This window comes from Aplidium turbinatum, chromosome 8 (genome assembly GCF_918807975.1).
Source record: "Aplidium turbinatum chromosome 8, kaAplTurb1.1, whole genome shotgun sequence".
Classification (NCBI taxonomy): Eukaryota; Metazoa; Chordata; class Ascidiacea; order Aplousobranchia; family Polyclinidae; genus Aplidium; species Aplidium turbinatum.
The window spans coordinates 12,894,116-12,921,397 of NC_137479.1; the positions used below are offsets into that span (position 1 = coordinate 12,894,116).

General features: G+C 37.8%; 3 protein-coding genes across 3 annotated transcripts; 2 read left to right on the forward strand and 1 right to left on the reverse strand.

Moving 5' to 3' along the window:
• The first annotated feature begins 1,150 nt into the window (after positions 1 to 1,150).
• LOC145775235 (zinc finger HIT domain-containing protein 1-like) lies at positions 1,151 to 16,568 on the forward strand. Its single transcript, XM_082586487.1, has 4 exons — positions 1,151 to 1,343; positions 2,336 to 2,434; positions 14,266 to 14,411; positions 16,433 to 16,568. Exons 1-4 carry the CDS (start codon positions 1,197 to 1,199, stop codon positions 16,566 to 16,568), a joined length of 528 nt encoding a protein of 175 aa, XP_082442613.1. The 5' UTR covers positions 1,151 to 1,196.
• Positions 16,569 to 16,606: 38 nt separating this feature from the next.
• Positions 16,607 to 18,504, forward strand: LOC145775234 (uncharacterized). The gene has a single exon (XM_082586486.1). It carries the CDS (start codon positions 16,607 to 16,609, stop codon positions 17,987 to 17,989), a length of 1,383 nt encoding a protein of 460 aa, XP_082442612.1. The 3' UTR covers positions 17,990 to 18,504.
• Positions 18,505 to 18,641: 137 nt separating this feature from the next.
• Positions 18,642 to 23,139, reverse strand: LOC145776077 (gamma-tubulin complex component 5-like). Its single transcript, XM_082587481.1, has one exon. It carries the CDS (start codon positions 23,137 to 23,139, stop codon positions 20,287 to 20,289), a length of 2,853 nt encoding a protein of 950 aa, XP_082443607.1. The 3' UTR covers positions 18,642 to 20,286.
• Positions 23,140 to 27,282: the final 4,143 nt, after the last annotated feature.

A 27,282-nucleotide genomic window follows, 5' to 3' on the forward strand; every position in this document is an offset into this window, starting at 1 on the left:
CCACTTGATGTTTATTGTTTCAGTCTATGGGCTGCTGAAAACCCATTATAATGCTGCTTGCAATGGGTGGCTATTGTCTAACCCTGGGAAGACAATAACTCTCTATGATGTTGGGGAGTTAGATGGAAGAGCGATCACAAGAGCAGTGACACCCCAAAATGTAATCTGGATTTAGAGCTACAGGAATTTGTCCACTGAATAGGTCTTTGATGATGCAGCATTTTTCCCATTACAGGTCCCTGATCTTGCAAACCCTGAACAAAATGCATCTGATGATCAGATTGGGGAACGTTCAAATATTACGTAACGCCTTCGAGGGGGAGGGGGGGGTTTATGCAAAGCGTTACGTTAGCGTCACATCGGGGGGGAGGGGGTTCAAGCAAAACGTTACGTAACGCTTTCGAGTACGGAATGGTAGTTTTTTGTGCTGAATTTGTAGTGAAAAAGCGTTACATGGGGGAGGGGGGGATTGAAAAAAGCGTTACGTTGGCGTTACATGGGGGAGGAAGGGTCAAAAATTCGGAAAAAAAGCGTTACGTAATATTTGAACGTTCCCTTGCCGTACAACAACCAGACAAGCCAACCACAGGAGGCAGTAGACCTGGAGAGCAGCATACTACCCTATCATCAATCATAGGATGCACTTGCACACAGCCATCAACATCTAATGGTGTATCTAGCTCACATTTCAGACAAACCTCCACGTCTATGACGTTCAAACAAATATGACCATTCCCAACAGCACCACCACGCAAAGCAAGCACTAACAGGAAAAGCACTGACTCTTACTGACACACCTATCATATTATTGCACCTAATTTTTGGCACTGTTTGTTTAGATGTTTGGGTGGCAGCTGACTTTGGTGGCACAATTGCTAAGGTGTAAATAAGTTTTGCAACAAATTAAAATTTGTTCAAACAAGTTTTTGCCACACTTCAGTCATCTAAAAATTATTGAATTTTAATGATTGTAATAAAAGGTCACACTTTGAAATTATTGTGCTTTCTGACATTCTTATACATTTTAACTTAGACCTGAAATAACTGCAAACAAGGTAACTTGTGTAATGATATGGCCTGCTCATATAGACCAGTTTGGGCTGATATCAGTTTAGTCCAATTTAACAAGTTTTGTTGCATTTATAGAGTTTTATTTGTGATATGTGTTATTATGGGTTAAATGTGTTAAAGAATAAATGGCTCCAGGCTTTGAATCAAATACAGCCGGTCGAAGAGAATCATCTCGTCTTCAAGAAGCAAATTCAAGACGCGTTCTAGATTTTGCAACACGTCGCAGAAGACTCAATAAGCAGTTGGAAGCCTTGGAAAAAGATAACTTTCAGGTGTTTAACTATGTCTGGTACTGTAGAATATTAGCAATGTTTTAACCAAGATTTAAAATTCCAATTTATTTCTGACCATCACAGCGAAAACAATACTTGTCAACATAGCAAAGGTCTGGAAAAGGGTAAAAATGACTACGCACTATAGCCTACGCTTAGTATGTTATGTTATACATGCTTTTTCAGTAAAGTTTTGATAAATTTTTAATGCGTTTTTTACAAATTTCTCCTACCTTATCTAACTTCTAAGCACATCTTGTATTCACTTGCAAGCTTTCAAACATTGAACTGCCTTATCATCTTGATTTTGAACTACAAAGTGAATAAGTTAAATTGCGGAAAACTTGTTTGGAAACTGTAAAGCTCCTGATTATTGAGACCTTGTGAAAAAGGTGTAAACACCTAGGAAAATTTAGGGTGCGGTAGACCTATGTGTGTAAGTGCAGTATGTTGCACATATTCTTTACATTAACTATTTTCCTAAAATGTGAATTGAGTGAACAGCAAAAAAGGTTTTCCTTTAAGACAAGATGGTAGAGAAAAGATATTGTTGGAATAACGAAATGGCAAACTATTGTTGGTGCTTGACAAGAGAGATGGTTGGTAGTACAGTACCGTAGGTATTCTTACTTGTTATGTTCATGATCTGATCACAAGAAGTCACAGATGCTTAAGTGACATATTAGCAATCTTATGAAAGTTTGAACTGTGCAGCCCTATTGCATAATTATAAAATACTATACACGTAAAAATATAGACCACATCGAAAAACTTGCTTACCATTTTTAAAATCACCCCAAAGCACTTTTAAACCTCAATCCGCATGAAGTTCAGCTGTGGAGGAAATCTTTCAAAATTCCTGCATAAAGCTTTGGAAAAACAAATGAAGTTTTTGTGCTTATGTTACAAAATCGCTCTCTGATAACTTGCTACCGGTACTTAAAAATATTATCACCTGCATTCCTGCAATGACCTGCATTATTTGAATACAGGACGACCCTATATCAACTTTACAAGACACTCCTAAAAAGAAAAGACCTAAATTTGGAATACCTTCCGATCAAGAGGAAATTGAAAGTGAAACTCCTCAAGTTTGTAAATTTTGTATTTATATTTTATTGCTGACTGCTGTATTATGATTAGAAGGTTTTATTTGTTACAGGAGTGTTGGTGTGATGGTTGGCTACAATTTTGTCATATCTAAAGTATATTGCAAATCGTTACAAGTTATATAGGCATACGCGCCGACTTCCGGGGGGCGGTGCCCCCCGTACATTTATGATTGAGGGGCAACAAAAAATAGCTATTACAAGTGGTGTTTCAAAGATAAAATATTTTGCTAAATAGATTTAGATCATTTAAACGGCCACCCCCATTAAACGGCCAATCGGCCACCCCCACTAGTGGGGAACAAACCGACGATGGATTATGATGATGAAACGGACTAAAGGAATGCCGAAAACGAAAAACAGCCTACGTTGTTCTTGTCCACTGATCGCACGGCTTTCTCTGGGAAGGTGAATTGCACGCTCACAGTCACACACTGCTTTTCTTACCGCGCGTGAGGCGCAACTTCAAAGTCAAAACGCGTGGTAGCTAAAAAGCGAATGCGATGTTGAACGTTTATTCTCATTTTACAAGTTATCCAAATGTCCGTTAGATTTTCTGTGACTTCAAACATGAAATCGATTTTAGCAAACTTTATCGAATTAAAACTTTGACACAACGAACAGTTACGTGAATATAGCTTAAAGAAAAAATGCATTTTTCAAAACTATCATCTGTGTTTAGCTTCAATAACCACTGTAGTAATGTGTATGATGATTATGTGCCTGATCTGATACAGACGTTGGCGATCATGGTCTTCCAAATTTCTCTGTCATTTGCCATTCGTATTAAATCCTTTGTTTTGACTGTTGTGTTTGTGGTCCATTGATTCAAGCTATTTAAATAAGTTAATCTCTGTCGACCTCTGCTTCTTTTTCCCTGTATCATCCCCAATAGTGCTTGCTCTTGCCAATTTCATAACTTTGTCATTACTCTTCTTTTCAGTCCAAGATATGTGTGTATACATGTGTATATGTTCACATTTTCACCACTTCCAGAAAAAAAAGGGCCATTGTTAACGTTTTAAATACTGTAATTAGCAAAAGAAGCGAAACAAAGATAGTAAAACTGATCTCGATTTCCACTCTGCTTGAGATCATGTTTTTTTGCGTTTTGTTTCGATAACTTCACTGTCTTGATCGTTGTTATTCACTCGCATAAAAAGGAAATAAATAGGCTTGTTTTCCAGCTGTTTCAATTATGAGCTAACAATACCAAAATTTTTACGACTAGGCGTACTGCATGCGTAAAACTAATCGTTTCAAGCAGCGGTTCTAATAAATTCGGTTTGCGACCTAGGTGTCAATATAAACAAGACAGTAAGCTTAACCAAAGACTATTTTAATTAAGTATAACAGCGTTATGGTTACGACGTCATCACCTTTCTCGCCCCCCAAGGTTTTTTGAAAAGTCGGCGCCTATGTATATAGGTACCGGTTTTGTTTATTATAAATATAGCCGTACTGGCATGAATGATCACTTGAGAATAGAGATGTACCGATACCAATATTTTGGCCGATATCACTTTTTTAAGCCGATACCGATATTTTGGCTGATACTTTAGTGTTACAAAAAGAAGCAATTTTGGTATTTGCAAGTAATTATATCAAATGCTAAGTTTTACCTTATTTGCATAAAACTATTAAAAAAGCTTTGAATTGGCATATTATGCCAATTCAAAGCTTTTTTAATAGTTTTATGCAAATAAGGTAAAACTTAAAGCACAAGATCAAAAGTAAAACCACAAGATCTTGTGCTAAAACACAAGCCGTGGCACCACCGCGACTGACACAGTGACAAATTAGTTTAAAACCAAAAAATCCCCTAAATTCAAAATTAGTTGTATTCAAGTTTGGCGCTTACAATAAATAAATTCCAAAATACGCCACAAAACCAACCAAATTTGGAAATTTATAGAGCAGCAAGGGAAACTTCAAATGGGCAACATTAGGTGCCAAAGGGGACATTGTTACGTCATTATGAGTGACAATGCACGGATTTGGAAGTCCTTGGCACTTGAAGATTCAAGAATCCAATTCCAACTCAATGTTGTGTCATAATAGTAGGTTTTAGTAATGAAAGGCCACCGTGATTGAGAACTGGGGTATAAGGGAAGAAACATTACATCATAATTGGGGTTTCTGAAAAATTAATAAAGGGTATGCGCAAACTCTCCAAATAAGCAATCATAATTGATAATAAGATGTAAAATGTAAACCAAGTCATTTGTGTAGTCGTACAAAAACTATTCGACAAGTAATGTGCAACCTAAGGGCGGTAGGCACTTTAACATACTGATATCCCATTGAACCACGAGCCATCAACCAATCAGAAGCTTCGCTGTTCATGACGTCATCAAGGTTGCGTTTCTCGGAACAAAGGAAATATGCAACTTCCCACCACTGCTTTGCTCTTGTTTGTTGTGTAATTACCAAAAAAAGTTTAAAGTAATAATGAACTCTCTGGCTGAATGCTGAAATGGCCACAATTGGACGGACAACCTAACATCTGATGGTTCGGGTTCGTTCAATTGGATATCAGTATGTCAAAGGTCCTACCTCTAAGGGCGCTTGTCGTTTGGTTGAGAAGCTTTTGCCAGGCCAAGATTACCAAGGTAGCAAAAATGTATAATTTTGCATCGTTTTTACGTTGCTAAACGTTTAAAAAAACCATGTAACTTGGTTGTTTTTAGTAAGTTGATTCTATCAGTTTGTGATTTAATTTCCACCTTTCGTTGTAATAAACTCATCAAGCTTAAACAATGTCATATAGACCGAGAGCCTACGACAGAAGATTTCACCCCATAAGGTACAAAAGGTTTGACCCCTTGAAGTTACTGGGGTCAACCATGTCACTCACAAAAAGTATGGAAGATTGACCGCACCGGGTGGATCTGGACCCTAGAGCCCCCTAAAAAGCCCAAAAAGGGGGTTAATTTCACCCCATAAGGTACATGGACCAAACTTGGTGAATACGAAGTTTTATGTCAGGACATCACAAAAATATCAAATCTAACAATATTTTCGAGTGGAAAGGTGATGTAAGATCCCCCCGAAAGTGACCCCCCGGGGGGTTAATTTCACCCCATAAGGTACATGGACCAAAGTTGGTCAAAACGAAGTCTTATGTCGGGACATCACAAAAATATCAAATCTAACAATATTTTCGGGTGGAAAGGTGATGTAAGATGCCTTCAAAGTGACTTCCCATAATGTGACCCCCTCGGAAGGTTTATTTCACCTCATAAAGTACATGGACCAAACTTGGTCAAAATGAAGTCTTATGTCTGGACATCACAAAAATATCAAATCTAACAATATTTTCGGGTGGAAAGGTGATGTAAGATGACTTCAAAGTGACTTCCCATAATGTGACCCCCTCGGAAGGTTTATTTCACCTCATAAAGTACATGGACCAAACTTGGTCAAAATGAAGTCTTATGTCTGGACATCACAAAAATATCAAATCTAACAATATTTTCGGGTGGAAAGGTGATGTAAGATGACTTCAAAGTGACTTCCCATAATGTGACCCCCTCGGAAGGTGTATTTCACCCCATAAAGTACATGGACCAAACTTGGTCAAAACGAAGTCTTATGTCAGGACATCACAAAACTATCAAATCTAACAATAGTTTTGGGAAGAAAGATGATGTAAGACTCCCCCAAAGTGACCCCCCAGGGGATTAATTGCACCCCATAAGGTAGGCTACATGGACTAAAGTAGGTTAAATCGAAGTCAGATTTCACAGCATAACAAAAATATCAAATCTAACAATATTTTCGGGTGGAAAGGTGATGTAAGATGTCATCAAAGTAACCCCCAGAGGGTTTATTTTATCATAGAGTACATGGACCAAACGTGGTCAAAACGAAGTCCTATAGGTCCTAGGACACCACAAAATATCAAATCTAACAATACTCTCAGTTGGGAAGATGATGAAAGACCTACCCAAAAGTGAATCTCCTCCTGTAATTTAATTTACTTCATTCCTTACTCGAACCAACCTTGGTGTAACGGAAGTGCTATGCCAGGACAGTACCAATGGATTAAATCTAAAAATATATTTATATAGGTTTTGGTGAAATACATTCACAAGCTGTCCCATGATGCATGAAATGGAACTATAGCCTACTTTACAAAAAGTTTTTGTATAAATCATATTCAGTCAATCGAAAAAAGGCAACAGGACATGACAATACATGGCTTTGTAACACCAAAAACAGAAAGTACTTAAGAAGCACATAGGCTACAGTCATGGGCGCCGATCGCTCTCTAAGATTGGTGGGGACATTTACTAGGAAAGAAAGGGCAGACGAGCGAAGCGAGCTGAAAGATTGGGGTCTGTTCAACGAACAAACAAATAGGCCTACAGTAGATAGGCTACAAGTCTAATGTGATGTATTTTAATTGTCAGTGTCAGCATTGGACAGCAGAAGTCCAAACACTGCAACTCGGCAACGAGTCTCCGGCGAATTAAAAACGAAGTCCTTGGTTGATCCTTGGCTTGTAATGAAGGTTGATCGAATTCAAAACTTTATTGTGCACATAGCAGACCATTGCATGATTTGGCCGTTTCTGTGTCATGGTAGATCGTAACAAAGTTTTGATACGTCGCAAAGTTGATAATGAGCGTTCAGCTGAACACGAGCGGGCTGGTGATATGAGCAAAAGTTCCACTTGGGGAAACATTTGCCGAACAGCGGATGGTATCTTCTTGAATATCATTCGAAAATCTTGTGCAAGGGACTCTGTGTCAAAGAACTGAAGATAATCGTCTACCAAATGTGATTGTAGCTTTCCACTGAAGAGTGATTCTTGTAGAATTTTGTAGTACTCAAGATCGGTCGACTTGAAATAGTCAGTAAGATTTTGCTGCGAGCTGTCAATGACTGCAAAATACTCTGACCGATCGATCTTGAAGTTTAGGAGGTTGACCATGGCCATGTCCATACTGAAGACGATTTGAAACGTGACAAGTCTTTTAAAAATTGGGTAGGGTAAGAGTTTTTTCAATTGAAAAAAAGCTGCCTGCCAGCCTTCCAACTGCTGATTTTCCTATATACAATTTTATGCCAAACCGGTAAAGACATTTCAGCAGCTCTTCAATGTAACCTCAATGTAATAATAACTGAAAAAATAGCTTTTTTCTTATACAAAAGTAACACAAGCTACATTTACTGCACTACATGCTTGTACGACTCTTTCAAAGTAATTCTAAAACTCTGCACTGTGTGGCCCTGGCGTAACCAAATTAAATACAATTTGCGAGTTACACCAGGGTTTCTCTGCCTAATAAAACATTTCTACTACGGTTGGAGCTTCCTCGCATAAAACAAAAATGTTGTCCCCTCCTTTCAATATATTTTAAACGTTTGACTGGTAAAATTGTGACATTCGGGTAATATTTTCCCTTTTACGTTACAAAAATAATGTAAAAAGATGATGGGGACATGTAAAAAGATGGTGGGGACATGTAAAAAGATGGTGGGGACATGTCCCCACTGTCCTATAGGGATCGGCGCCCGTGGCTACAGTAGCCAGAAAATTGATCCAAGATCTTGATACGACTACTAAATGTTGACTTAATTGAACAACTGACTATCCAAATAAGACGAAGAATAAGACGAAGAAAGTGAAAGCGACAGCAGTGACAATGAAGAATAAAGAAACGACCGTTTACATTTACACAAACAATCTCTGTTTATGAATGAACAGTTACAATAACTGATTGGAGACATGAAGCAAATGGCATTAAACAAAAATTTACTACATTGGGTTTATTGGGTTATTTATTGTAGCAGCTGGAAAATGTTTATTACTGCCTGAATTAACGTTCCAAATGATTCATTTCGAAACGTTTTGATTTGGATAGTCAGTTGTTCGATTAAGTCAACATTTAGTGGTCGTATCAAGATCTTGGATCAATTTTCTGGCTACTGTAGCCTATATGCTTCTCATGTACTTTCTGTTTTTGGTGTTACAAAGCCATGTATTGTCATGTCCTGTTGCCTTTTTTCGATTGACTGAACATGATTTATACAAAAACTTTTTGTAAAGTAGGCTATAGTTCCATTTCATGCATCATGGGACAGCTTGTGTACGTATGTATTTCACCAAAACCTAAATAAAAATATTTTTAGATTTAATCCATTGGTACTGTCCTGGCATAGCACTTCCGTTACACTAAGGTTGGTTCGAGTAAGGGATGAAGTAAATTAAATTACAGGAGGAGATTCACTTTTGGGTAGGTCTTTCATCATCTTCCCAACTGAGAGTATTGTTAGATTTGATATTTTGTGGTGTCCTATAAGAATTCGTTTTGACCACGTTTGGTCCATGTACTCTATGGTGAAATAAACCCTCTTAGGGTTACTTTGATGACATCTTACATCACCTTTTCACCCGAAAATATTGTTAGATTTGATATTTTTGTTATGCTGTGAAATAAGACTTCGATTTAACCTACTTTAGTCCATGTAGCCTACCTTATGGGGTGCAATTAATCCCCTGGGGGGTCACTTTGGGGGAGTCTTACATCATTTTTCCTCCCAAAACTATTGTTAGATTTGATATTTTTGTGATGTCCTGACATAAGACTTCGTTTTGACCAAGTTTGGTCCATGTACTTTATGGGGTGAAATACACCTTCCGAGGGGGTCACATTATGGGAAGTCACTTTGAAGTCATCTTACATCACCTTTCCACCCGAAAATATTGTAAGATTTGATATTTTTGTGATGTCCAGACATAAGATTTCATTTTGACCAAGTTTGGTCCATGTACTTTATGGGGTGAAATAAACCTTCCGAGGGGGTCACATTAAGGGAAATCACTTTGAAGGCATCTTACATCACCTTTCCACCCAAAAATATTGTTAGATTTGATATTTTTGTGATGTCCTGACATAAGACTTCGTTTTGACCAACTTTGGTCCATGTACCTTATGGGGTGAAATTAACCCCCCGGGGGGTCACTTTCGGGGGGGTCTTACATCACCTTTCCACTCGAAAATATTGTTAGATTTGATATTTTTGTGATGTCCTGACATAGAACTTCGTTTTCACCAAGTTTGGTCCATGTACCTTATGGGGTGAAATTAACCCCCTTTTTTGGGCTTTTTAGGGGGCTCTAGGGACCAGATCCACCCGGTGCGGTCAATCTTCCATACTTTTTGTGAGTGACATGGTTGACCCAGGTAACTTCAAGGGGTCAAACCTTTTGTACCTTATGGGGTGAAATCTTCTGTCGTAGGCTCCCAGACTAATAGTAAGTAGGCTGCGCAACAAACTCCCACAGCCACAGTTATCACCGCTTGCTGCTGACAAGTCAAAGAACATCTATGTCTTTTGATGTTGCCTATTTTCGTTGCATTTTTGTGTTTTTTTTTATAGTGATACTTGCTCTTCGCTATTTCTGTTACGTTTAGATGATGTCACGTTATTATGCCGATTTGAGATATAATAATTTAATTCATGACGTTGTCATCATCATCATAATCCATCGTCGGTTTGTTCCCCACTAGTGGGGGTGGCCGATGGATGAAAAACTTTTACAAGTTTTATACTCTGCTGAGAGTAAAAAAGAAACACAAATGATAAATATTAAAAAAATTGAGTCTCCTTACACAACTTAAGAATCGAACAACGCAAAACTGCTGAAACAAAATGTTTTGTTTAAGTGAAAGAATCACTCTAAGCAATAAGGCGATGTGAAAATCAAAAAATTTCAAAAAATCAAAAATCGAATTATCACACAGGGTGACTATTGCTATGTAGAGTATTTCTGTAAAATTTCACGCAAAAATATTCAGTAACCTTAAACATGTAGTCGATTTTGTCCTTGGCATTTCTTGCCAGCACAGAGTTGCCAGGTACAAATTTTTTGAAGAAAAAACTTTGTTTATCTTTTTTAAATTGTAAAAATTTCCAACTTTAACAACCACAACAACAGTTACATATGACGCGACTGCTAGTTGCCCTTTTAGGTAAAGGCTGGCGGTGTACGGTAAGATATTAAACAATCACCTGGCAACCCTATTTTTGCTTGGTCAACAAAAACTGATGATATTAAAGCCTTTTTCACTTCTATCGCAAGAGTACGAATGCACTGTGCATAAGATGACACTTTGGTTTTGTTGTAGTAATATGTATTACATAATCACACAACGCACTGCATTAATATTCGATTGTTTTCGCCGAATTACATTTGTTTTTTGACAGATATAGTAACTGCAACTCTCCAATGGTAGCTTACACATTAACCAACCAACTTTATATGTGCTTGTAAAACGTGCACCAACGAATGAAGAATAAAGACAATGAACAAGAAACAGTGGTGAATATCAAAACATTATACTGCAGCCAATGAAAGAAAGTCAGATTTCGTGTCTGCTTTCGGCAAGACCCTACGCGAAGCAATTCTCGCCCGAATGAAACCATCCCGTCGTTGATGGCCAGCAACACTTCCACAGCCGTTAGTGACTTCCCAAATGAGACGCTGCACAGCCTGAGTATGGGCAGGAAAATGAGGGCATTCAAACTTTGTGTTTATCAAACCCTTTAGTTCATCTATGGTCAAGTGTGAAGTAAGGATAGAGTCAGTAAGCGTGGCATGGTCCCAATCAAAGAGCACAGTGAGTTGGCATCCAAATTTAATTTTGGTTGGGTAAAAGTGCGGACATAAACATCACAAGAGTTACTGCCTTTGCGAATATTTTCTAACATGTTCACAGAAAAAGATCGCAGAGCAGGATCATCACTGGATACCGGGGCATTGTCACATTCAGATGTACCAGGTGCAGCTGGTTCGAAAGGAGAGTCAATTTTTTCATCAATTGCTACAGAAAACTGCTGTTTTTTTCAGTTCTCTTCCTCTATCACTTGTGACTTCTTTGCTGCAGCGAAATCATCTCCTCGCTGTTGTTTGAGGCCCTTGAAAAACAAGTGTTTTGTGTGAATGATAAATGTAAAGAACACAAAATAATCCATGTAAATCAGTTCAGTTTGTTTTTATTTCTGACTGTCACAACGAAAAACAATATATGCCAAACATAACAAATAATACTCTTTCGGACAAATGGCAGTAAAAATCAGTGATAGTCAAGAAAAATCTTCTCGCCATAGCACGACTAGCTTTAGTGAAAGCACAAGCCTGCCTTTACAGACATAGAAATCAGAACATCTGAATCACTTTCCCACGAGGAAATGCTTTAGGAAAACGAAAAATCCTTAAACCACCTACTATCTAGAGTTGGTTGCACTACATCTGCAATGGTGAAGTGGGGTTGTAGAATTGGCAGTAACCTATTCTCCTTCTTATATGGCTCCATTCAACAAATGTTGTTAGAAGAACCATGCCAATGACAACAACTGACCAACCCCAGTAGGCTACACAACATGGGACATGTCTATGCATGACCCTGTTATCAAAGAATATACTTATAAAAGCCTTACATTTCATAGAAAATTACTAGACAAAAAAGTTTGAACAGATACCGTATCTAAGAACCTACCTTTTTGTTAACTCTCTTTTGAAGCGTTTTCGTTGTCCTTTTGTCAAGAGGCCCAATTTGGTATTACGGTGCTTCTACTCCATGATAACGTTGGGAGAGGAGAAACCTCAATTGTTTTAGGAATGCGATCTTCATTTGAAAAGAGAATAGTTAGCTTTTTTTCCAGCTTCCTGAAAAATTAATTCCTTATGAGTGCTCTGTCTCTGTAAACGTGCAATTAATTATTTCAACACATTAAGGTTTTGAAAAGTGTCTGCTAGTTGGTTATTGTAGCCTACGTGTACTGTTCATTCATGCAAGCTATATGTTAGTATTTTAAACAACTACCCTTCATCCATACGAAGATATACGAGTTGGTCTATGTTTTATGTCACTACCAAGTTTAATTAAAACCAGTCAGAGAAAAAGTTGCAGTAATAAAGTACTTGAGAATCACCTTTAACAAAGTACAGAATGCAAGAACATTATCGTAGTGTTGGTAAATCAGCAGTGAGAAGCTCCTTGGAGGGTCCAATGACAGAACAGCTTTCCATGCTTCTTACTCTCTTTGTAGAACTTTTAGGCATGATTTAACAGTTAGCAATGCTACCCACAACAAGGTCAGCTTTATGAACTAAAGATAATATGTGAAGAGATTACAGTATTTTTTGAAAAAAAAACATAGCCCACTTACAGTACACAGAACTAAGAATTTAAGTGCTGAAAACTTAGTTGTCTGAGCCTTCCGTAATACTATGAACTTTATTAGTGTCATTCTCGAAGCGATATATAAAAAATGAAGAACCACAAACAGCAACTTCACCTGAATAAGCAGTTCTTATTCTAGAAGACCTGATAATTACAGATACTGCCTCTTAGGCCTACAGTACTTTACACAATTTGGAAAACCTAGCCTAAACTAATTTTGAACCGAAGCCTGAATGATTATTTAACAACCAAGCATAAAATCATAGCAAACATTTCGGCTGAACACAACTTCTTATCTGAATTTTGCAGCCTTATCTTCAATAATCAGCAATTCAGCATCTCAAGCTATAAATCTCTCAGCAGCAGACAGCAATCGCTCGCGCGCGCGTGTGTGCGGCACACAACGCGTTTTCCTTAACTAGCCATTCAGAGCGCGCTATCTGGATCACGTGGATTGATGCGTTGTGATAGTATTTTTTGTGGAATCATCTTGCAAGAATTAGAAAATACTAACCTTAACACGCTTACATGTTTACGGATACTGGATTTTATTGCATAAAACTTCACAAATATACTCTACACAACAGTAGTCACCCTGTGTGATAATTCGATTTTGTCCATTCAAATTTCACATCGCCTTACTAAGCAACCAATGTTAAAACGTGCGCGCAAGAAGTCATGGGTGTGTGACGTATCAAAAATTTGAACAGGTTGTTATTTTTCTACATCAATGTAACGTTAGTCACTACTTTAAAAAAATTATATCTTTGCTTCTGTAGAAAATCCCCAGCAAACGCCTTTTTTTACGTGTTTAGTATCGGCCAAATTTTACCGATACCGATACTCAAAAAATGGCCGATATCACCGATACCGATATATCGGTACATCTCTACTTGAGAATATTCTTACCAGTGATAATAGTATTCTTACCAATCCCAAGATAGTCTCTATGTTTTGTTATGTGACAAGCAAGGTAAGGTATTCTTTTTGTCGGTATGCAATTTTCACTTTGCTTATAATTAACTTGTTGAAGCTAATTCGTAGAATACAGGATTACAGGTAGTAATTAGACTACAACTACATCAGTGCTTCCTAAACCTTTCGGCTCGGGGGCTGCTCCACTGACTGGTAACAGCCCACGGTGACATAGTCCATGCTTTTGGGGGGTCCACTAGAAGACATTGTGTCAATATTGCAAATACAAGTCAGCGATTACAAGTGTGTCAATACATGCAGTTACTGTTAATCGGAAAACTTGACTTTGTTTATTTTATATCGGATTAACTCGAGGCCTGATGAGCAATACATCTTCACTTGATACATATAGTATAGTATTCAGACTATCAATTTTACGACTGAGTCAAGACTTCTGTTTTGTTCTGATTGAAATGTATTTTTAAAGTTTTACTCAATGCAATCTAAAGTGGCTTCGTTTAACGGGAATTGAGTTGAACAAAGAAAAAATATAGAAGTTGAAGCAATTTGCGACCCATGGTTGGGAAGCACTGGTTTATAAATCTGTGTAGAAAAAAATGCATTACTTTTTTGGACAAAGAGCTTGAAATTTTGCGCCATGAGTAATTTGACCTTTACAATAAGTGGTTGTGACAACAGGCGTCAAAAAAGAAAAAACGAACAAGAGGAGATCACTTCAAGCAGCGATTTCGTAAAACATTTGGGGCCGTTGTAGAAGAGGAAAAACAAGCACTAGGAGACAGTGAAGCTCCAAGTTATTTCACTGTGTTAGTCCCAGAAAGCAGGTCAGCTTTGTGAAGAAAATGAATTTGTCTTTAGGCTACTGTTTGATTTGGGAATCTTCATTCTCGGACTGAGAGCAGTAACTACAAGACCAACGCTGTACAACACTAAAGGGAAAAATAACATTGTATTGGCAAAATTTGGTATGAAATATTTGCCGAGCTGTGTAGGCTACTAAGCATTCGAATTAACAAATAACGACATCCACGTTGTATAGACCAGGGGTCACCAAATGGCGGGCAGCATGCGGCCCGCGGAAGGTATCAGCGTACAAGTATAACCAAAAATACTTTTCTTGAGGAGTTAATGAGCATGAAGATAAAAAATACTTTCCGGGAAGCATATTTTCGCTTTGCATACGATTCCACCGACCGACCAATCAGATTGTAGTTCTAGGTGGGGGTCGCCTAAAGTTATTTCAATGCGATGTCCAGCCACACTGTCTCAGTGGTTGATTGAAACGTCTGTTTTCGAATTTCGAAATTGTCTGTGAGCATAGGGTTGCTTATTTTAAGTTTGTAACTGTCATGTAAACACTAGTGTGCGTTTCGCCGTTATTGTGTTTCACGAGCAGTGTTTCTTTATGCAAGTTTTTGTTGGCAAAATAGGTCGGTGTGCCAACTCAATTTATAATAAATTAGCAAAATATTATAAATAAATTTAAAGACTTTTTCTGGTTGTTTCAAGAAAATGAAATATCTTCAGACAGGTGTTGGTTGTATTTTCATAAGACAACTTCTTGTTGTATTATGAAAACATTTAGTTTGGTACTGCAAAATGTTGTTAATCAACAATTCTTGCCATGCTGATAAGCACCGCAAGTGACAGTTGTCTAATAATTATCAAACAAAGATGGTTTTATAGACTCTCACAAAAAGGATGAAAAACCCACTCATTGCTTTTTTAGAAGGAACACTGTTCATGAGTTACGATAGAAACGTTTTTTTTTTTCGGTGATTTCTACAGCGTTTGTTGCATGGTGCCTAGTTTTTTTCTCCCTGTTATTGGAGCCTATTTTTCGCTGATATGTTAGCAGGTCACTGTTGTTGCCTGTATTGCGATGTGTCAAACATTTCTTTGGTTACTGAAACTGTTAATTGCAAGATATCTTTTGTGAAGCGAAGTGACAACATCACTCTTGCTTGGCGATGAATATTCGGATGAAACCGCTCGCCTCGCTATAAGTGCGCAAAACAAGTGGCCTCGTTTATTAAGAAGTCAAAAATGTTGTTGAAAAAACTTGGCCTGGCAGTAGCGTTGTTCGACTAATTTTGTTGCTGCGGTATTCTAAGATAAATATTAACAACATGTAACGCTGGATACTGGGTACGAAATGCGTTCTTTTCTAGCATAAGAGTCAACCTACCTAACATTTTATTAGTGCGGCCCGGCACAGCTCTCCTTAGTGCTAAAGTGGCCCGCATGAAAAAAAGGTTGGTGACCCCTGTAGTAGACCATGAAACAAACAGTTATCTCAAGAGCATTCCTACTTTCTTTTAATTGTAAACTTAATATAATCCAGGTTAAATATGTTTTTTGTCGTATCCAGGCTTGCACCCGGTGGTTGAAGATTTTAGATTAAGTGGACGGGAAGGCAAGGAAGCCAATCTTCGTGTCCACCTTCAGGCATGCCTTTAAGTGTCCTGCCACAGACACAGCCACATGCTCTTGAGCGGTGTCGAACCGGCGCCCTTTCGATTGCCGTTCCAGTGTTCTCACCACTCGGCTATGCAGCAGACGTTAAATATGTTGTAAAGGTCTTTTTGTCAACTAAATAATTCAAGTTCGCCTACCGACAAACATTGGTGAAATGGGGACCTTTGCCTTACCGTATGTTTCAGTTTTTATATAGGTTTTTATCCTGAACATAATTGGAACGTTACCTCAATAAATAAAAATCGGCAATAGTTGTCTGTCTGTGTCTCCCAGTGTCCATCAGTCAGCGGTCTCAGGCCCCCAGTACCGAAAACATAGATTTTCTCACCAGGACTTCATATTAAAACGGGTTTTTGTGTGTTTACAGGTTTCCTCCACGCAAATTCTGCTCGGTGTGTGGTTTTCTATCAAACTACACCTGTGTGTCCTGTGGTGCTCGCTACTGCTGTGTCAAGTGTCTCGGCACTCATCAGGACACACGCTGTTTAAAGTGGACTGTGTAGAAGCGTTTCGAGATCAATCGTATTGACTCCCTCGTTAAATGAATATGTCTGCCTTGAGCACAGACAATGAATTAGCCAAAGTCAAAGAAGAATTGAAAGCAATGCAAGAGATGTTTCGCCAATTAACGGAAGAAGAAAAATCGGAAACTTACGATGTTCGGCGAACTTACATGCTGAAAGCTCAAATTGTGCAGCTTGAAAGACAATGTATGCTCTTTTCAGACGCTCTTTCTTCGAGAGCATCCGTCATGACGGAAGTAGAAAATGAATTAATCGCACTGACAGAGCAATTCCAGGCACTTCTGGCTCAAGACATACGCGGACCAACTGTACCAATATCAAAAAAGCAATTGATATCGCACATACACGCTTTGCAGAAGTTAAAAGGTTCAATGCACAAGCAATGTGTTCTTTCCTCTGCTGAAAATTTTCACATTCCACAAATATCGGGTGTCAAGTTTTGCAAGTCGAACGATATCACATGTTTCGATGTTTGCAGTGGAAAAATCGATCACCTGAACCTTCAGCATGTTGCACGGCTGGAATCAAAACTCGCTAAACTGTTTGCAGAGCTCACATCGCTGCAGACGCTCCTGCAAAGCTACGCTCCGCACGGTTGCCTGACGGCAAGTAAAACAGAAGACATGTGTCAACCTGAGAAGTACCTCTTCAGTCCAATGTTCGAAAAAGTGCAAAAGAATACGAATGTTTGCATTCAGCAACTGGAGGGTTGTTGCCAAGACTTAATGTGTCTATCATTATTGCATCCATCTGCTCCTTGGCCAGTTGTTTCGAAATCCAACAAGTTCGGCGCGTTTGATTCAAGTGCCATTATCAGTAGTTTACCTTCTAACATTCGCCAAAGGAAAGAAGTCAAGACCGCCATTAATTCTTTGTGCAAAGCCCACAGTTACTTGATGCATGTGAACAGCATTCAGCTTCAAGCTATGCGAAAAGAAATTTATTTTTGTAACCAAATTTGCCTTACCTATGGACATTATGTGAACAGTCTGATACAAGGAGTGACAGCAGCATACGACGAGTGTGAAACCAGTTTGACTCACATGATTAAAGATACCATAGACGTGATTGTGAAGTCATGGCTTGCGTTAAAAGAAGACCAATCCGAAGACGCCCTGAAAAAATTCATGAGCTCCTTTAAATTAAAAGAACATGCACTTCAAAGACTGCTTGACAGAGTTTCAACAAACGAGGATGTTAAGTCTTCGGATCAAGGGCTACTAGCTCTGAAAGAATTCGGCTCCCATCTAAAAGAGAGGATCGCGTGTTTGCAACAGCAATGTGCGACAGAGGCAAAGAAGTTGAGCTCTGAAGTTGACGACTACACTTTGCGGTACGAAAACGTACTTCTTGAAAAACTTCGAAAACTGCTGGTTACTCGTGCTGATGGAGATTATTAGTGATAATGAAATGTGGAATTTGAACATTAAACTGATACACTTTGCCAGCTTTCCTCTTTGGCATATAAATGTTTACGTCACATGCTGAATGCTGCTTGTCGTCAAAAAGAATATTTGTGAATGTTCGAGTTTCTTACCGTCATAAATGAAATGTTTTCCTGTGCGCATACCATAATGAACAACTCTCTTAAATTGTCAAAACATATAGCAAATTGGGCAATATGCACTAATGTAAGTTTGTTTCATTGTGTCGTGAATGAAACGAATTCATGAATAATGACATATTTTTGGGTTTATTTAATATTATTTTTGGAGAAAAGATTACCACGTGTTTCGTGCCAGACTGATGCAGTTGTTATGATTGACCGAATCCAAACGACCGTTTGATGAGCACTCGCCCCTGAAATCGAATGAAAGGCAAGGTAAAGCGACGATAGATAAACTCATGGTGTGTGCACTGTAGAACCAGACCTTCATTCTGCGTCTCCAGCGAAAGTGACAACACTGTCAGCCTCAATGACCACTAACCAAGCCGACGGTAGTAGTTTCCAGCATTAGGCTAAAGATTGCGCAACGTTGTCTGCAGATAAACCCACGGTTGTAGACATTGCATCAAACAATCCGATCTGCAGAACATGTTAATCAATACCAATGCTCGCATTAAAAGGCATAACTGATTGAATGTGCTAAGCCTGTTCTCTGGCTGCGTAAAAAATAGAACAGCACTCAAAAAAAGTACATATATACGAGTTTTAAAAAATAAAATAAGCCATACTGAAAACTCGAGTAAGAACAGCGCACACATAAAAAGCAAGAAAACTGTCATCACACTCAAGTAACTGTCACAAGAGAAGGCGAACTACTTCCCAAGCAAAATGCTAAAACTACCCATTATTTTACCAAACGTACGGCATTTGGATCAAACCGTAGCTTATTCGGCGATGTTGGAAATCGCCATAAAAATATATATAAAATCAACACAGTGTTTGACATGGAAAATTTGGATTAGAACTACCATATGTTACTTGTTCAAGAAATGGCCTCTCATTCGAAATTTGTTTGATAAATACAGCATTTGTCGCTTACAATCAAAACATGTATTTTGTGCGTTTCATCAAACTGTATTCAAGAAATGTACTCTAATGAGAAAATACCATAGGCATTACACCAAAGATTGATACTGAAATTTCCGCAATTACGATGATAACTTGGTTGTTATTGGTATTTATCATAATTTACAAATAGCTCTCTCCAGGGACGTGCAGTCAGGGGAGGCATACTTTGCACCTGCCAACATCTGGCAAAGCAAAAGTTACATTAAAGAAATGGTTATCACAGAATAAACATTATTTGTTAAAAAGTAGTAAATATTGCACGTTTTTAGGTGCTTTAATTTGTGTGAATTGCTTTAGTCGTGCTCCCTTTCCCGCAAATTTTACGTTTCTACACCCAAACTGTGCTTTAATTTTTTCTGTTTTTGTAGCGATATTCATATCGAGCGTTCACGTGGTCAAAATCGTTGAAATACGCGAGGAGAGGCAAAGCCAAGCTGTGCCTCACTTCAGATCACAAAACTTCCATCCATTATGCGTGCCTTTTTCTTTCGCAAAGTCGCCCAGAAATCATCATGAACGATTTAGCAACGATTTGAGGCGTGCCTCAAATGTGACGTCACAGCTATGAAACCTTTTTCGTTAAGCTGGAATGCCCGCATAGCCTATGTGACTTCTTGCAGTGTAACTGTAAAGGATAGTTTCATACAAAATTAGACTAAAATGGAGGAGGACTTAGTATCTAAGCTGAGAGATTTTTCAAAACTAAACTTCCAATCTAAAGTTGAAGTCATAAATAAAGGTCTTTCAATTTCATCATGTCTTTCATCACTAGCAATAATTGCAATTGAGATGAAGAGGCTTCAGAAATTGCGGCAAAATAAAGAGGATTTCTACAACAAAGTCACAGATGTTTTTGTCCAAAAGGATAGGCGCATGGATTTTATTTTTAAATAAATGTGAAACTATGCTGCTAATTATTATTTTTTTGATTAGTATGATATCGTTTTTGTTGTTGTCAAGAAAAAACTATTGTAAATGTGACTTGAAAAAATTAGTGCCTCACCATCTAAGAACCTCATCGCACGTCACTGGCTCTCTCAGATTTTACAGCGCAAAACTACTAGAAAATTATATAAAACAGTATCAGTTTTCAAAAGCTCTCCAACAAGTTATATACCCAATTCAGCACAATTAAAGCTCAGTCTTCAAACGTTGAAGCTGAAAAACACTGCATTTATTTTACTACAGTAAAATAGCATAAGCCAATGAATCCAGTATTGGCACAGCACCTCTGTTGGCAATTGTATGCAAAATTCGCCCCAAAAACTCACTGTATTCATGAAAGTCTGCCTCTTGTTTCAAAATACTTCTTTGCGTTATGTGCTCGATGCCATGATTCCACAACATATTAAAACTGATAGCCAAAGTCATAATTTTTTTCAGTGTTCCTTGAATTAACTTGCAAGACTGTTTTTTACCATCCAATAGACACAAAGAGCAGATGCGCTCCAAAAATAAATCATGTGCAATTAAGATATCATCCAGAGTAGTGGCTTCAGCAATCCTCATAGTGAAAACGTGTTTCTCAGCCTGAATGACACTAGTCATTACAAAGCCATGCCAATGCTGAAGTAAATGGAGAAGCCGTGCTCGCAGCATTGACATACGATGACATTTCTCAAAGGATGACATCGTTTCTCTCCTCGTGTGAGAAGTTGAACTGCTTTTATTTTCTGGGTTGAAGTTCTTATATTTTGACTTATAGATGGTTGAAAATTTCAATGATTCCAGGCAAAACACAGCTCGTTTTATCTGCAGCAAATATGAAAAAACTTGATTGTAGATGGCGATGCACTTCTCCGAAAGTACAAGATTAACTGGCCATTCAACATTGCATTGCAACTCGAAGCAATTAGTTGCAGATATATTGAGATACCTTCCAATTTTTATGTCACTTGCACTCTGTTGTTCCAGAAGCAATCCCCCGTCTTTTTTCTGTGTAGTTGAAGTGTCCTTCAGAGCAACAAACACCCTTGCTAGTTCCAACTTTTGACCGGATAAAGCTTCTTGCATGAGATTATTTATTCCCACAAGGTCACTGGTCAGTGAATCAGTATTTTGCAAGTCTTCAAAAATTCTCCTTGAAAAATGATGCATAACATCTCCTAACCCCATCAAATGAAAATCATGAAACACATTAAGCATTTCAGTAAGACCAAATCTTTCTTTTAATACATCCAGGAGATGCTTGTTAGCATGATGACACTTCAGTTCTATTATAGGCTTCAGGCATTTTATGACTGAAATTGGAAAAGGCTCCTCATTTTTCAGTTGCTTATTCATGAGTAACTCCGTTGCTGAAACATTGGGTTGAACAGATAATCTGTGAAAATTTTCTTTAATCAGAGCATCTGTTTTGTTCAAAAAATTGCTTGGGAATGATTTTGATTCCACAGTGGCTTGTGATGCAGGCTTTGCTTTTGATGAAGCAATTGTACTTAAAAAGTATTGATAGACTGATTGCTTTAGTTCTTTGTTGTGATGAGGTAGAAGATTTAGTTGTTCCTCTCTATTGCTTCTGCACAAAGCACTTAGAGTTTGAAGTATTTCCATTGATTTTCCACCAGTTACCATAGTGTTAAACACTGCAGACAACCATGGGCAGACCTTATCAATATTGTCAATAGCTGGTAAGATAGCATCATTCCAAAAATTAGATTTTTTACAATCTGTAAACTTTTGTATGCGTTGCAATACAAATTCGTTTTTACAATCATCCAAAATCCCAAAAGTAATCCACCTGTCAATAATATCAATGTATGGTCGAATGCTATCAATCCATAAATTAAAAATTATATCTCCATTTGTCAATGCATCAGATTCACCACAAGATATCATGTTATTTTGGTCTAACACAGCTTCATATAAAACACATAATAAACGAGAAGTTTTTAGAGCATTTTTTTCATTTGATTTGTCAATGTCAATAGAACAAGCAAAAATGCTTTCAATGACAAATAAAATTTGAATATGGTGGGAAAGCGTTTCTGTCAAATCTGTCAACAGGATGGTCTCTTCTTGAGCTGTTAACTGTTTTTCAATGGATAAAATATCCTTCTTCATGCGATTGAAAAATGTTAGCAACGAGGCAGCAAAAGCTTCATATGTCAAGAAGTAATGCGACTCCGTGCTAAAGATAAAGGACTGCAACCTGCTTACAATGTTACCACATGTTGCAAACACATTCAAGCTTTGTTGCAAACTGTCACTGGTGGCATGCGAGAGATAAATATTTTCAGCAACTATATGCTTTCCACCATATTCAGGAAATACAAATAAATTTTTGTGGCCACAAAGAAGCCACAACACTTCCCTCATCACATTTATCTCTTGTAACAGCACTTTGGAACTGTTCACAATAATAGGTGTGCTTAAAGTGCAAACTTTAGTAAAATTTGGTGGTAATGGTTTCTTTTTCCAGTAACTATGCACAACGTTGACTGAGCACAGAGATTTAAAATCACTTTGCAACTTAATATCTAGAGAATCTTCTTCTGATGTCTCTGTTAGATGGTCTGGTTGCTGTAAGTTCTTTGTGTTTTCCTCATCATCTGATCCAATAGGACTTTCATCCCAAGGAAAATAAGAAGGTATATCTTCACCATCTAATAGATAAGTAGTCCAATCAAAATCATCTTTTACTGGAGCAGCACGAGATAGAAATGTTTCAGAATAACTTGTATTTAATGAGTTTTCAGAAAGGTTGAGCAAAATAGCGACCAAGCTATAATGTACAGCACTATTGGCAAAGATTTTTTCAGTCAAATCTTTTGATAAAAATGTCTTAAACAGCCTGTTTAGTGCCTCACTTTTAACAGGCTGTGAATGAATGAGAAACTTTTCACTCAAGCCTTCAATTTTTTCCTGTATCTTGTGGCTATCAGGTGCAAGATAACGATGATAAAAAAAATTTGACAAGGAAAACTCTGTGCAAGAGTTATGATTTTCACTATCTTCGGTGAAGTCGGTCAAAGTGCATACAAGTTTGGAGGTAAGTTTTTTTGCTTTCCGATTGAAGTTTTCATTCAAAGACATTTGTCTAATTAATCAACTAAAGGAAATAGAAAACCGTCTGTGATAAGAGGTCACAACATTATTACAGCAAAGTCAATCCTGCAATTATGCAAATAGTGAAATGGAATCTTACATGCAGCAAAATAAAAAGATCTTAACTGCAGACTTTTTAATGCAAAAAATATATGGCAGTCGCTATTTCTATTTTGCAATTCACAACACACGTTCTAAAAATAATCTATGGAACTAGTTTATTGAAACAGATATAATATCTATGCAGTATAGTTGGATCAATTACAATGGAAGGTAATTAATTACACATTTTTATACAATTGTAATATAATAATAATTGTAATTTAGACTTTTTGTTGTGTAATTGTATATAATTGCAAAAAAATGGTACAAATTACTTTTACAATTACATTTAGGTCCAACTGCAACATCAGCCCTAGCAAAAAAACATTTTTCAAATAGCTGGTAACTTTTATAGGCCTACTCCAAAAAGGAACTCACAGGAACAAACAATTTTTGTTCCTCATCTTTATCAAATGCAATTCTACTACTGTCTTTGATATTACAAAAACTATAAAAATCAGCGATAAACATAAATATTGAAACATCTAATTTTGGGTTAATTAAAATGCATAATTAATTACATTTGGAAGTGATTGTTATTTGAAACTTTCAGAACAATGTAATTAAAAATTTTGATAGTGCTATTGCAATGTAACCAATCCTGTAGCTATATAATTGATCCAACTCTGTCATGCAGCCACATGTCAGAACGCTGTGGCTTTATAACGTCCGCAATACACTTCAATAGCATTCCAAAATGGTAGCAGTTGGCTTGATGATGCTGATTACAAAGTAAGATAGCTCGGTTGGTTAGCGCATGACTTCATCAACGAAGAAGGTTTAAGATCAAGCGTCGCTGGTTCGACTTTCGGGGTGTGAGTTTGAGCAATGCGGTTTAGGACTGCTCTCTATTCAGCGGCACCTAATAAATGGAATCATTCCCCAGCAACGAAACTTCAACAATCGGAAACTTCACTCTGTCAATCTCAGCAATCGACCCTGCGTCACAAGTCTCCAACAGTATGCAAAACTGCCAGGAGTGACCTATCAAGACTTCGTCAGTCGGCAATCAAGTGTAGCAAAACTTGAAGGCATGTATTGCCAATGACACTGGGCTTATGAGTATCACACCACTAATTCATGTCACAGAGTTCTCGATCGCTGCTACACCATTTATGATCTAAGTCTTGCAAGCCTTTAAGCAGCCGGCGGCCATGGCCGCTAAGTAGTGCTTAAATGGCGGCCGGTGCTACCTCCTCTGTCGGCCAATTTGGCCGCCGATTTCTTCTAGCTAATTACTTAACTTTGCAATAGAATAATCGTGGATTAACCGTCAAAAATATTTAGTATCAAAGAGTGACGCAGAATTAGGTCAGCGCGTCATAATCACCACTGCTGTATTGTGCGGAAACATTTGCTATTGTATGGAAAGTATCCAGCTGCGATCACCAGCTATAAGTCTTGTTTGGAATTACCGACGTTTATTTAAACAAAGTGTTAATCTAAAGTGCTAATTTACATCAGCTGGAAATATTGTCGTTTTTATGTAGATTCAATGTTGTCGGACATTGAATCGTTGTTAAAAAGGAGAACTACCCAGACAACAAAATTCGTCATTTTTACCCTGATTTAACGACTGCAAACATTGAATCAATCTAAAAATGATGGATTTTGTTGTCTGGGTAGGTTAGTTGACATCCGAGGGGAAAACACGTGTCTTCGGAGTTGAGAAATGTTTCCGCTGTGTGTTAGAGACTTCACACCCTAAATGGTGACATCATAACGGTATAAATGCCATGGTCAGGTTTTATGAAAGGCGGTGTGCAGTTGAAACAATTTAGTGTCGTCCGATGGTCACCGCAATACTGGATTACAATCCCGATAAAGCAGTTATTGCGTGGTACAACGATTCTATTGCAGGACGTCGCTCAGACTTCAACAACACTTTGAAGTGATGATTTTGGCCTTGTTGCAAGTTTAATTCTATTTACTTGTGATATTGTTATTTGTATTTTGGCCTCCAAGCACGCAGATTTGGCCGCCGAGAAGGAGCTCTCGGTAGGCCATGATGGCAGCCGGAAAAAAACACGAGTTTTAAGGCCTGTCTTGTATGCGAAAAACAGTCTACCACTGTCAATTCTTGCTAAACTCGACTGTCGACATCGATTTGTCATAGAAGTATAAAAAACGGCTCAACTGGTAGGCTATTAGTCCTCGACTTAGATGTTACAATTATTTTGGCAAGCCATTCAGTATCTTCTGGGTAATTACACAGCTGCTTGCTCTGAAGTGGGGTCGAAACAATGTATTTTTAAGCGTCAAGAGACGTTCTCACTGTTCGGCCAAGCAGTGAACAACAATGTATATCATGCACAAAAAAGAACTATACTGCATGCTTGGTAGTTTAAAAAACTTCAGCATATTCACCTGAGCTTTTACTATAGTATGGCAATTATTCAAGATCGGTTGCTTTGTGTTAATTGATCTACAGCTACCGGTACCGCAAAATGACTTCGGACCTTTTTTGAGTAATGCAAATTTTACTGTAGGTTTTTAGCTGTGTGTTTTGCACTAGATCATATGACTAACAATAGGCATTATGACTAACAATATGAAGATTATAGTCAATTACCAAAGCTGTAAAAAGCTTGTTTCAGTTTTTCTTTTCAGTCAAAAGTCTTCAAATCTGCTGGAAACCATGACGATCCAAACAAGATCCGAACAATCCAGCACCGCATCCATAAGGACTTGGCATTGCCATGCCGCAAAGCTGCCAAGAAACTTCTCATCACTAAGCGAATGAAGCAGAAACGTCTTGCGTTTGCAAAGAAGTATGCCCACTGGACCACTGTGCAGTGGAGGAGTGTAATGTTTTCAGATGGGCTCCACCATAGTGAGGCACCCTAGATCATCTAATCGCTTTGATTCTTGCGATACCATTCCAACTGTCAAACATCTGGACTCGGTCGTGGTGTGGGGAAGTTCTTTTGATGATGGAGGAAGGGCAGACCAGCATTTCTTGCTGAAGAACAAAAAAAACAAATGCTGATGTTTACCAGCTGAAGTGTTGGAGGAGCACATGCTGAACTTCTTCCACATTCATGGCTGCAAGGTCTTTATGTATGGTGGTGCACCATGCCATAAAGAATAAGAAGTTCCTTGAACAACATTGTATTGATGTGCTTCAATTGGCCTGGTAACAGTCCAGATTAGATTCCAATCGAAAATTGCTGGCAAAAAATGAAAACAAAATGGCATAAAAGAAGACACCAAATCTGGACACACTCAAGATGGAGCTCAAAAAAGTTTGGTACCAGGACTAGGAGATGGCCCAAGAATATTTTAGAAGTTTAAGTGATTCCATGCCAAATCGCCTGCAATTGGTCATTAAAAACAAGGGCAATATTACAAAATATTAAGAAAAGGCGATGTTTTAAAATACATTGTTGTACAGAAAATATTTGTTTTTCTTGAAAATTTAAAAAGGTCTGAAGTGATTTTGCGGTAGCTGTACCGGTACAGTAACATATTGAACAAAATTTTTTAAACTTTTTGCTGGTATAAACAAACATTTATTATGTCCGTTACAGTCAGTTCCAACACCAGTTTAGAAACAAAATCAGCCAGGCAATCAGCAAAGAGCAAATGGTGGTGTGTGAAAAAAATCAGCTTAAAATGTACCGTACCGTAGGGGATTTGAGAAGATTGCCATTTTAAACTTGACTTTTGATAAATACTGCAAATACATAAAACATTATATTTTTAAAGTTCTATTTTATCGTTAAAAAAATCTCCAAAATAATGCCAACATGCTAAACTAAAAACTGCCAGTCAGCTGAATTAAAAAAAAGTGTCAAATTACTCATATTTGGCATTAAAAACACGAATACGGCAACTCTGAGTACAAACTGTCAATGACATTCTATTTCTTTCACCATGGATCTAGTCTATGCTTTATTGCTTTTATTTCATCTATGAAATGAATAAAAGCATGTGTTAAATTGCACAGAATTATACATACAGTCTATAATATATCATAAAGCAAAAACACTGCGATGCGAGAGCACGTATGATGCACTGAATTCATCA

What these genes read in the sequence shown, in the direction of transcription:
- LOC145775235 (XM_082586487.1), top strand. Translation starts at nt 1,197, where the DNA reads ATGGCTCCAGGCTTTGAATCAAATACAGCCGGTCGAAGAGAATCATCT. An exon ending in TTGAAAGTGAAACTCCTCAA is followed by an intron (nt 2,435 to 14,265) that starts GTTTGTAAATTT and finishes TTGTGACAACAG; the next exon opens with GCGTCAAAAAAGAAAAAACG. An exon ending in GTGTTAGTCCCAGAAAGCAG is followed by an intron (nt 14,412 to 16,432) that starts GTCAGCTTTGTG and finishes GTGTGTTTACAG; the next exon opens with GTTTCCTCCACGCAAATTCT.
- LOC145775234 (XM_082586486.1), top strand. Translation starts at nt 16,607, where the DNA reads ATGAATATGTCTGCCTTGAGCACAGACAATGAATTAGCCAAAGTCAAA.
- LOC145776077 (XM_082587481.1), bottom strand. Translation starts at nt 23,139, where the DNA reads ATGTCTTTGAATGAAAACTTCAATCGGAAAGCAAAAAAACTTACCTCC.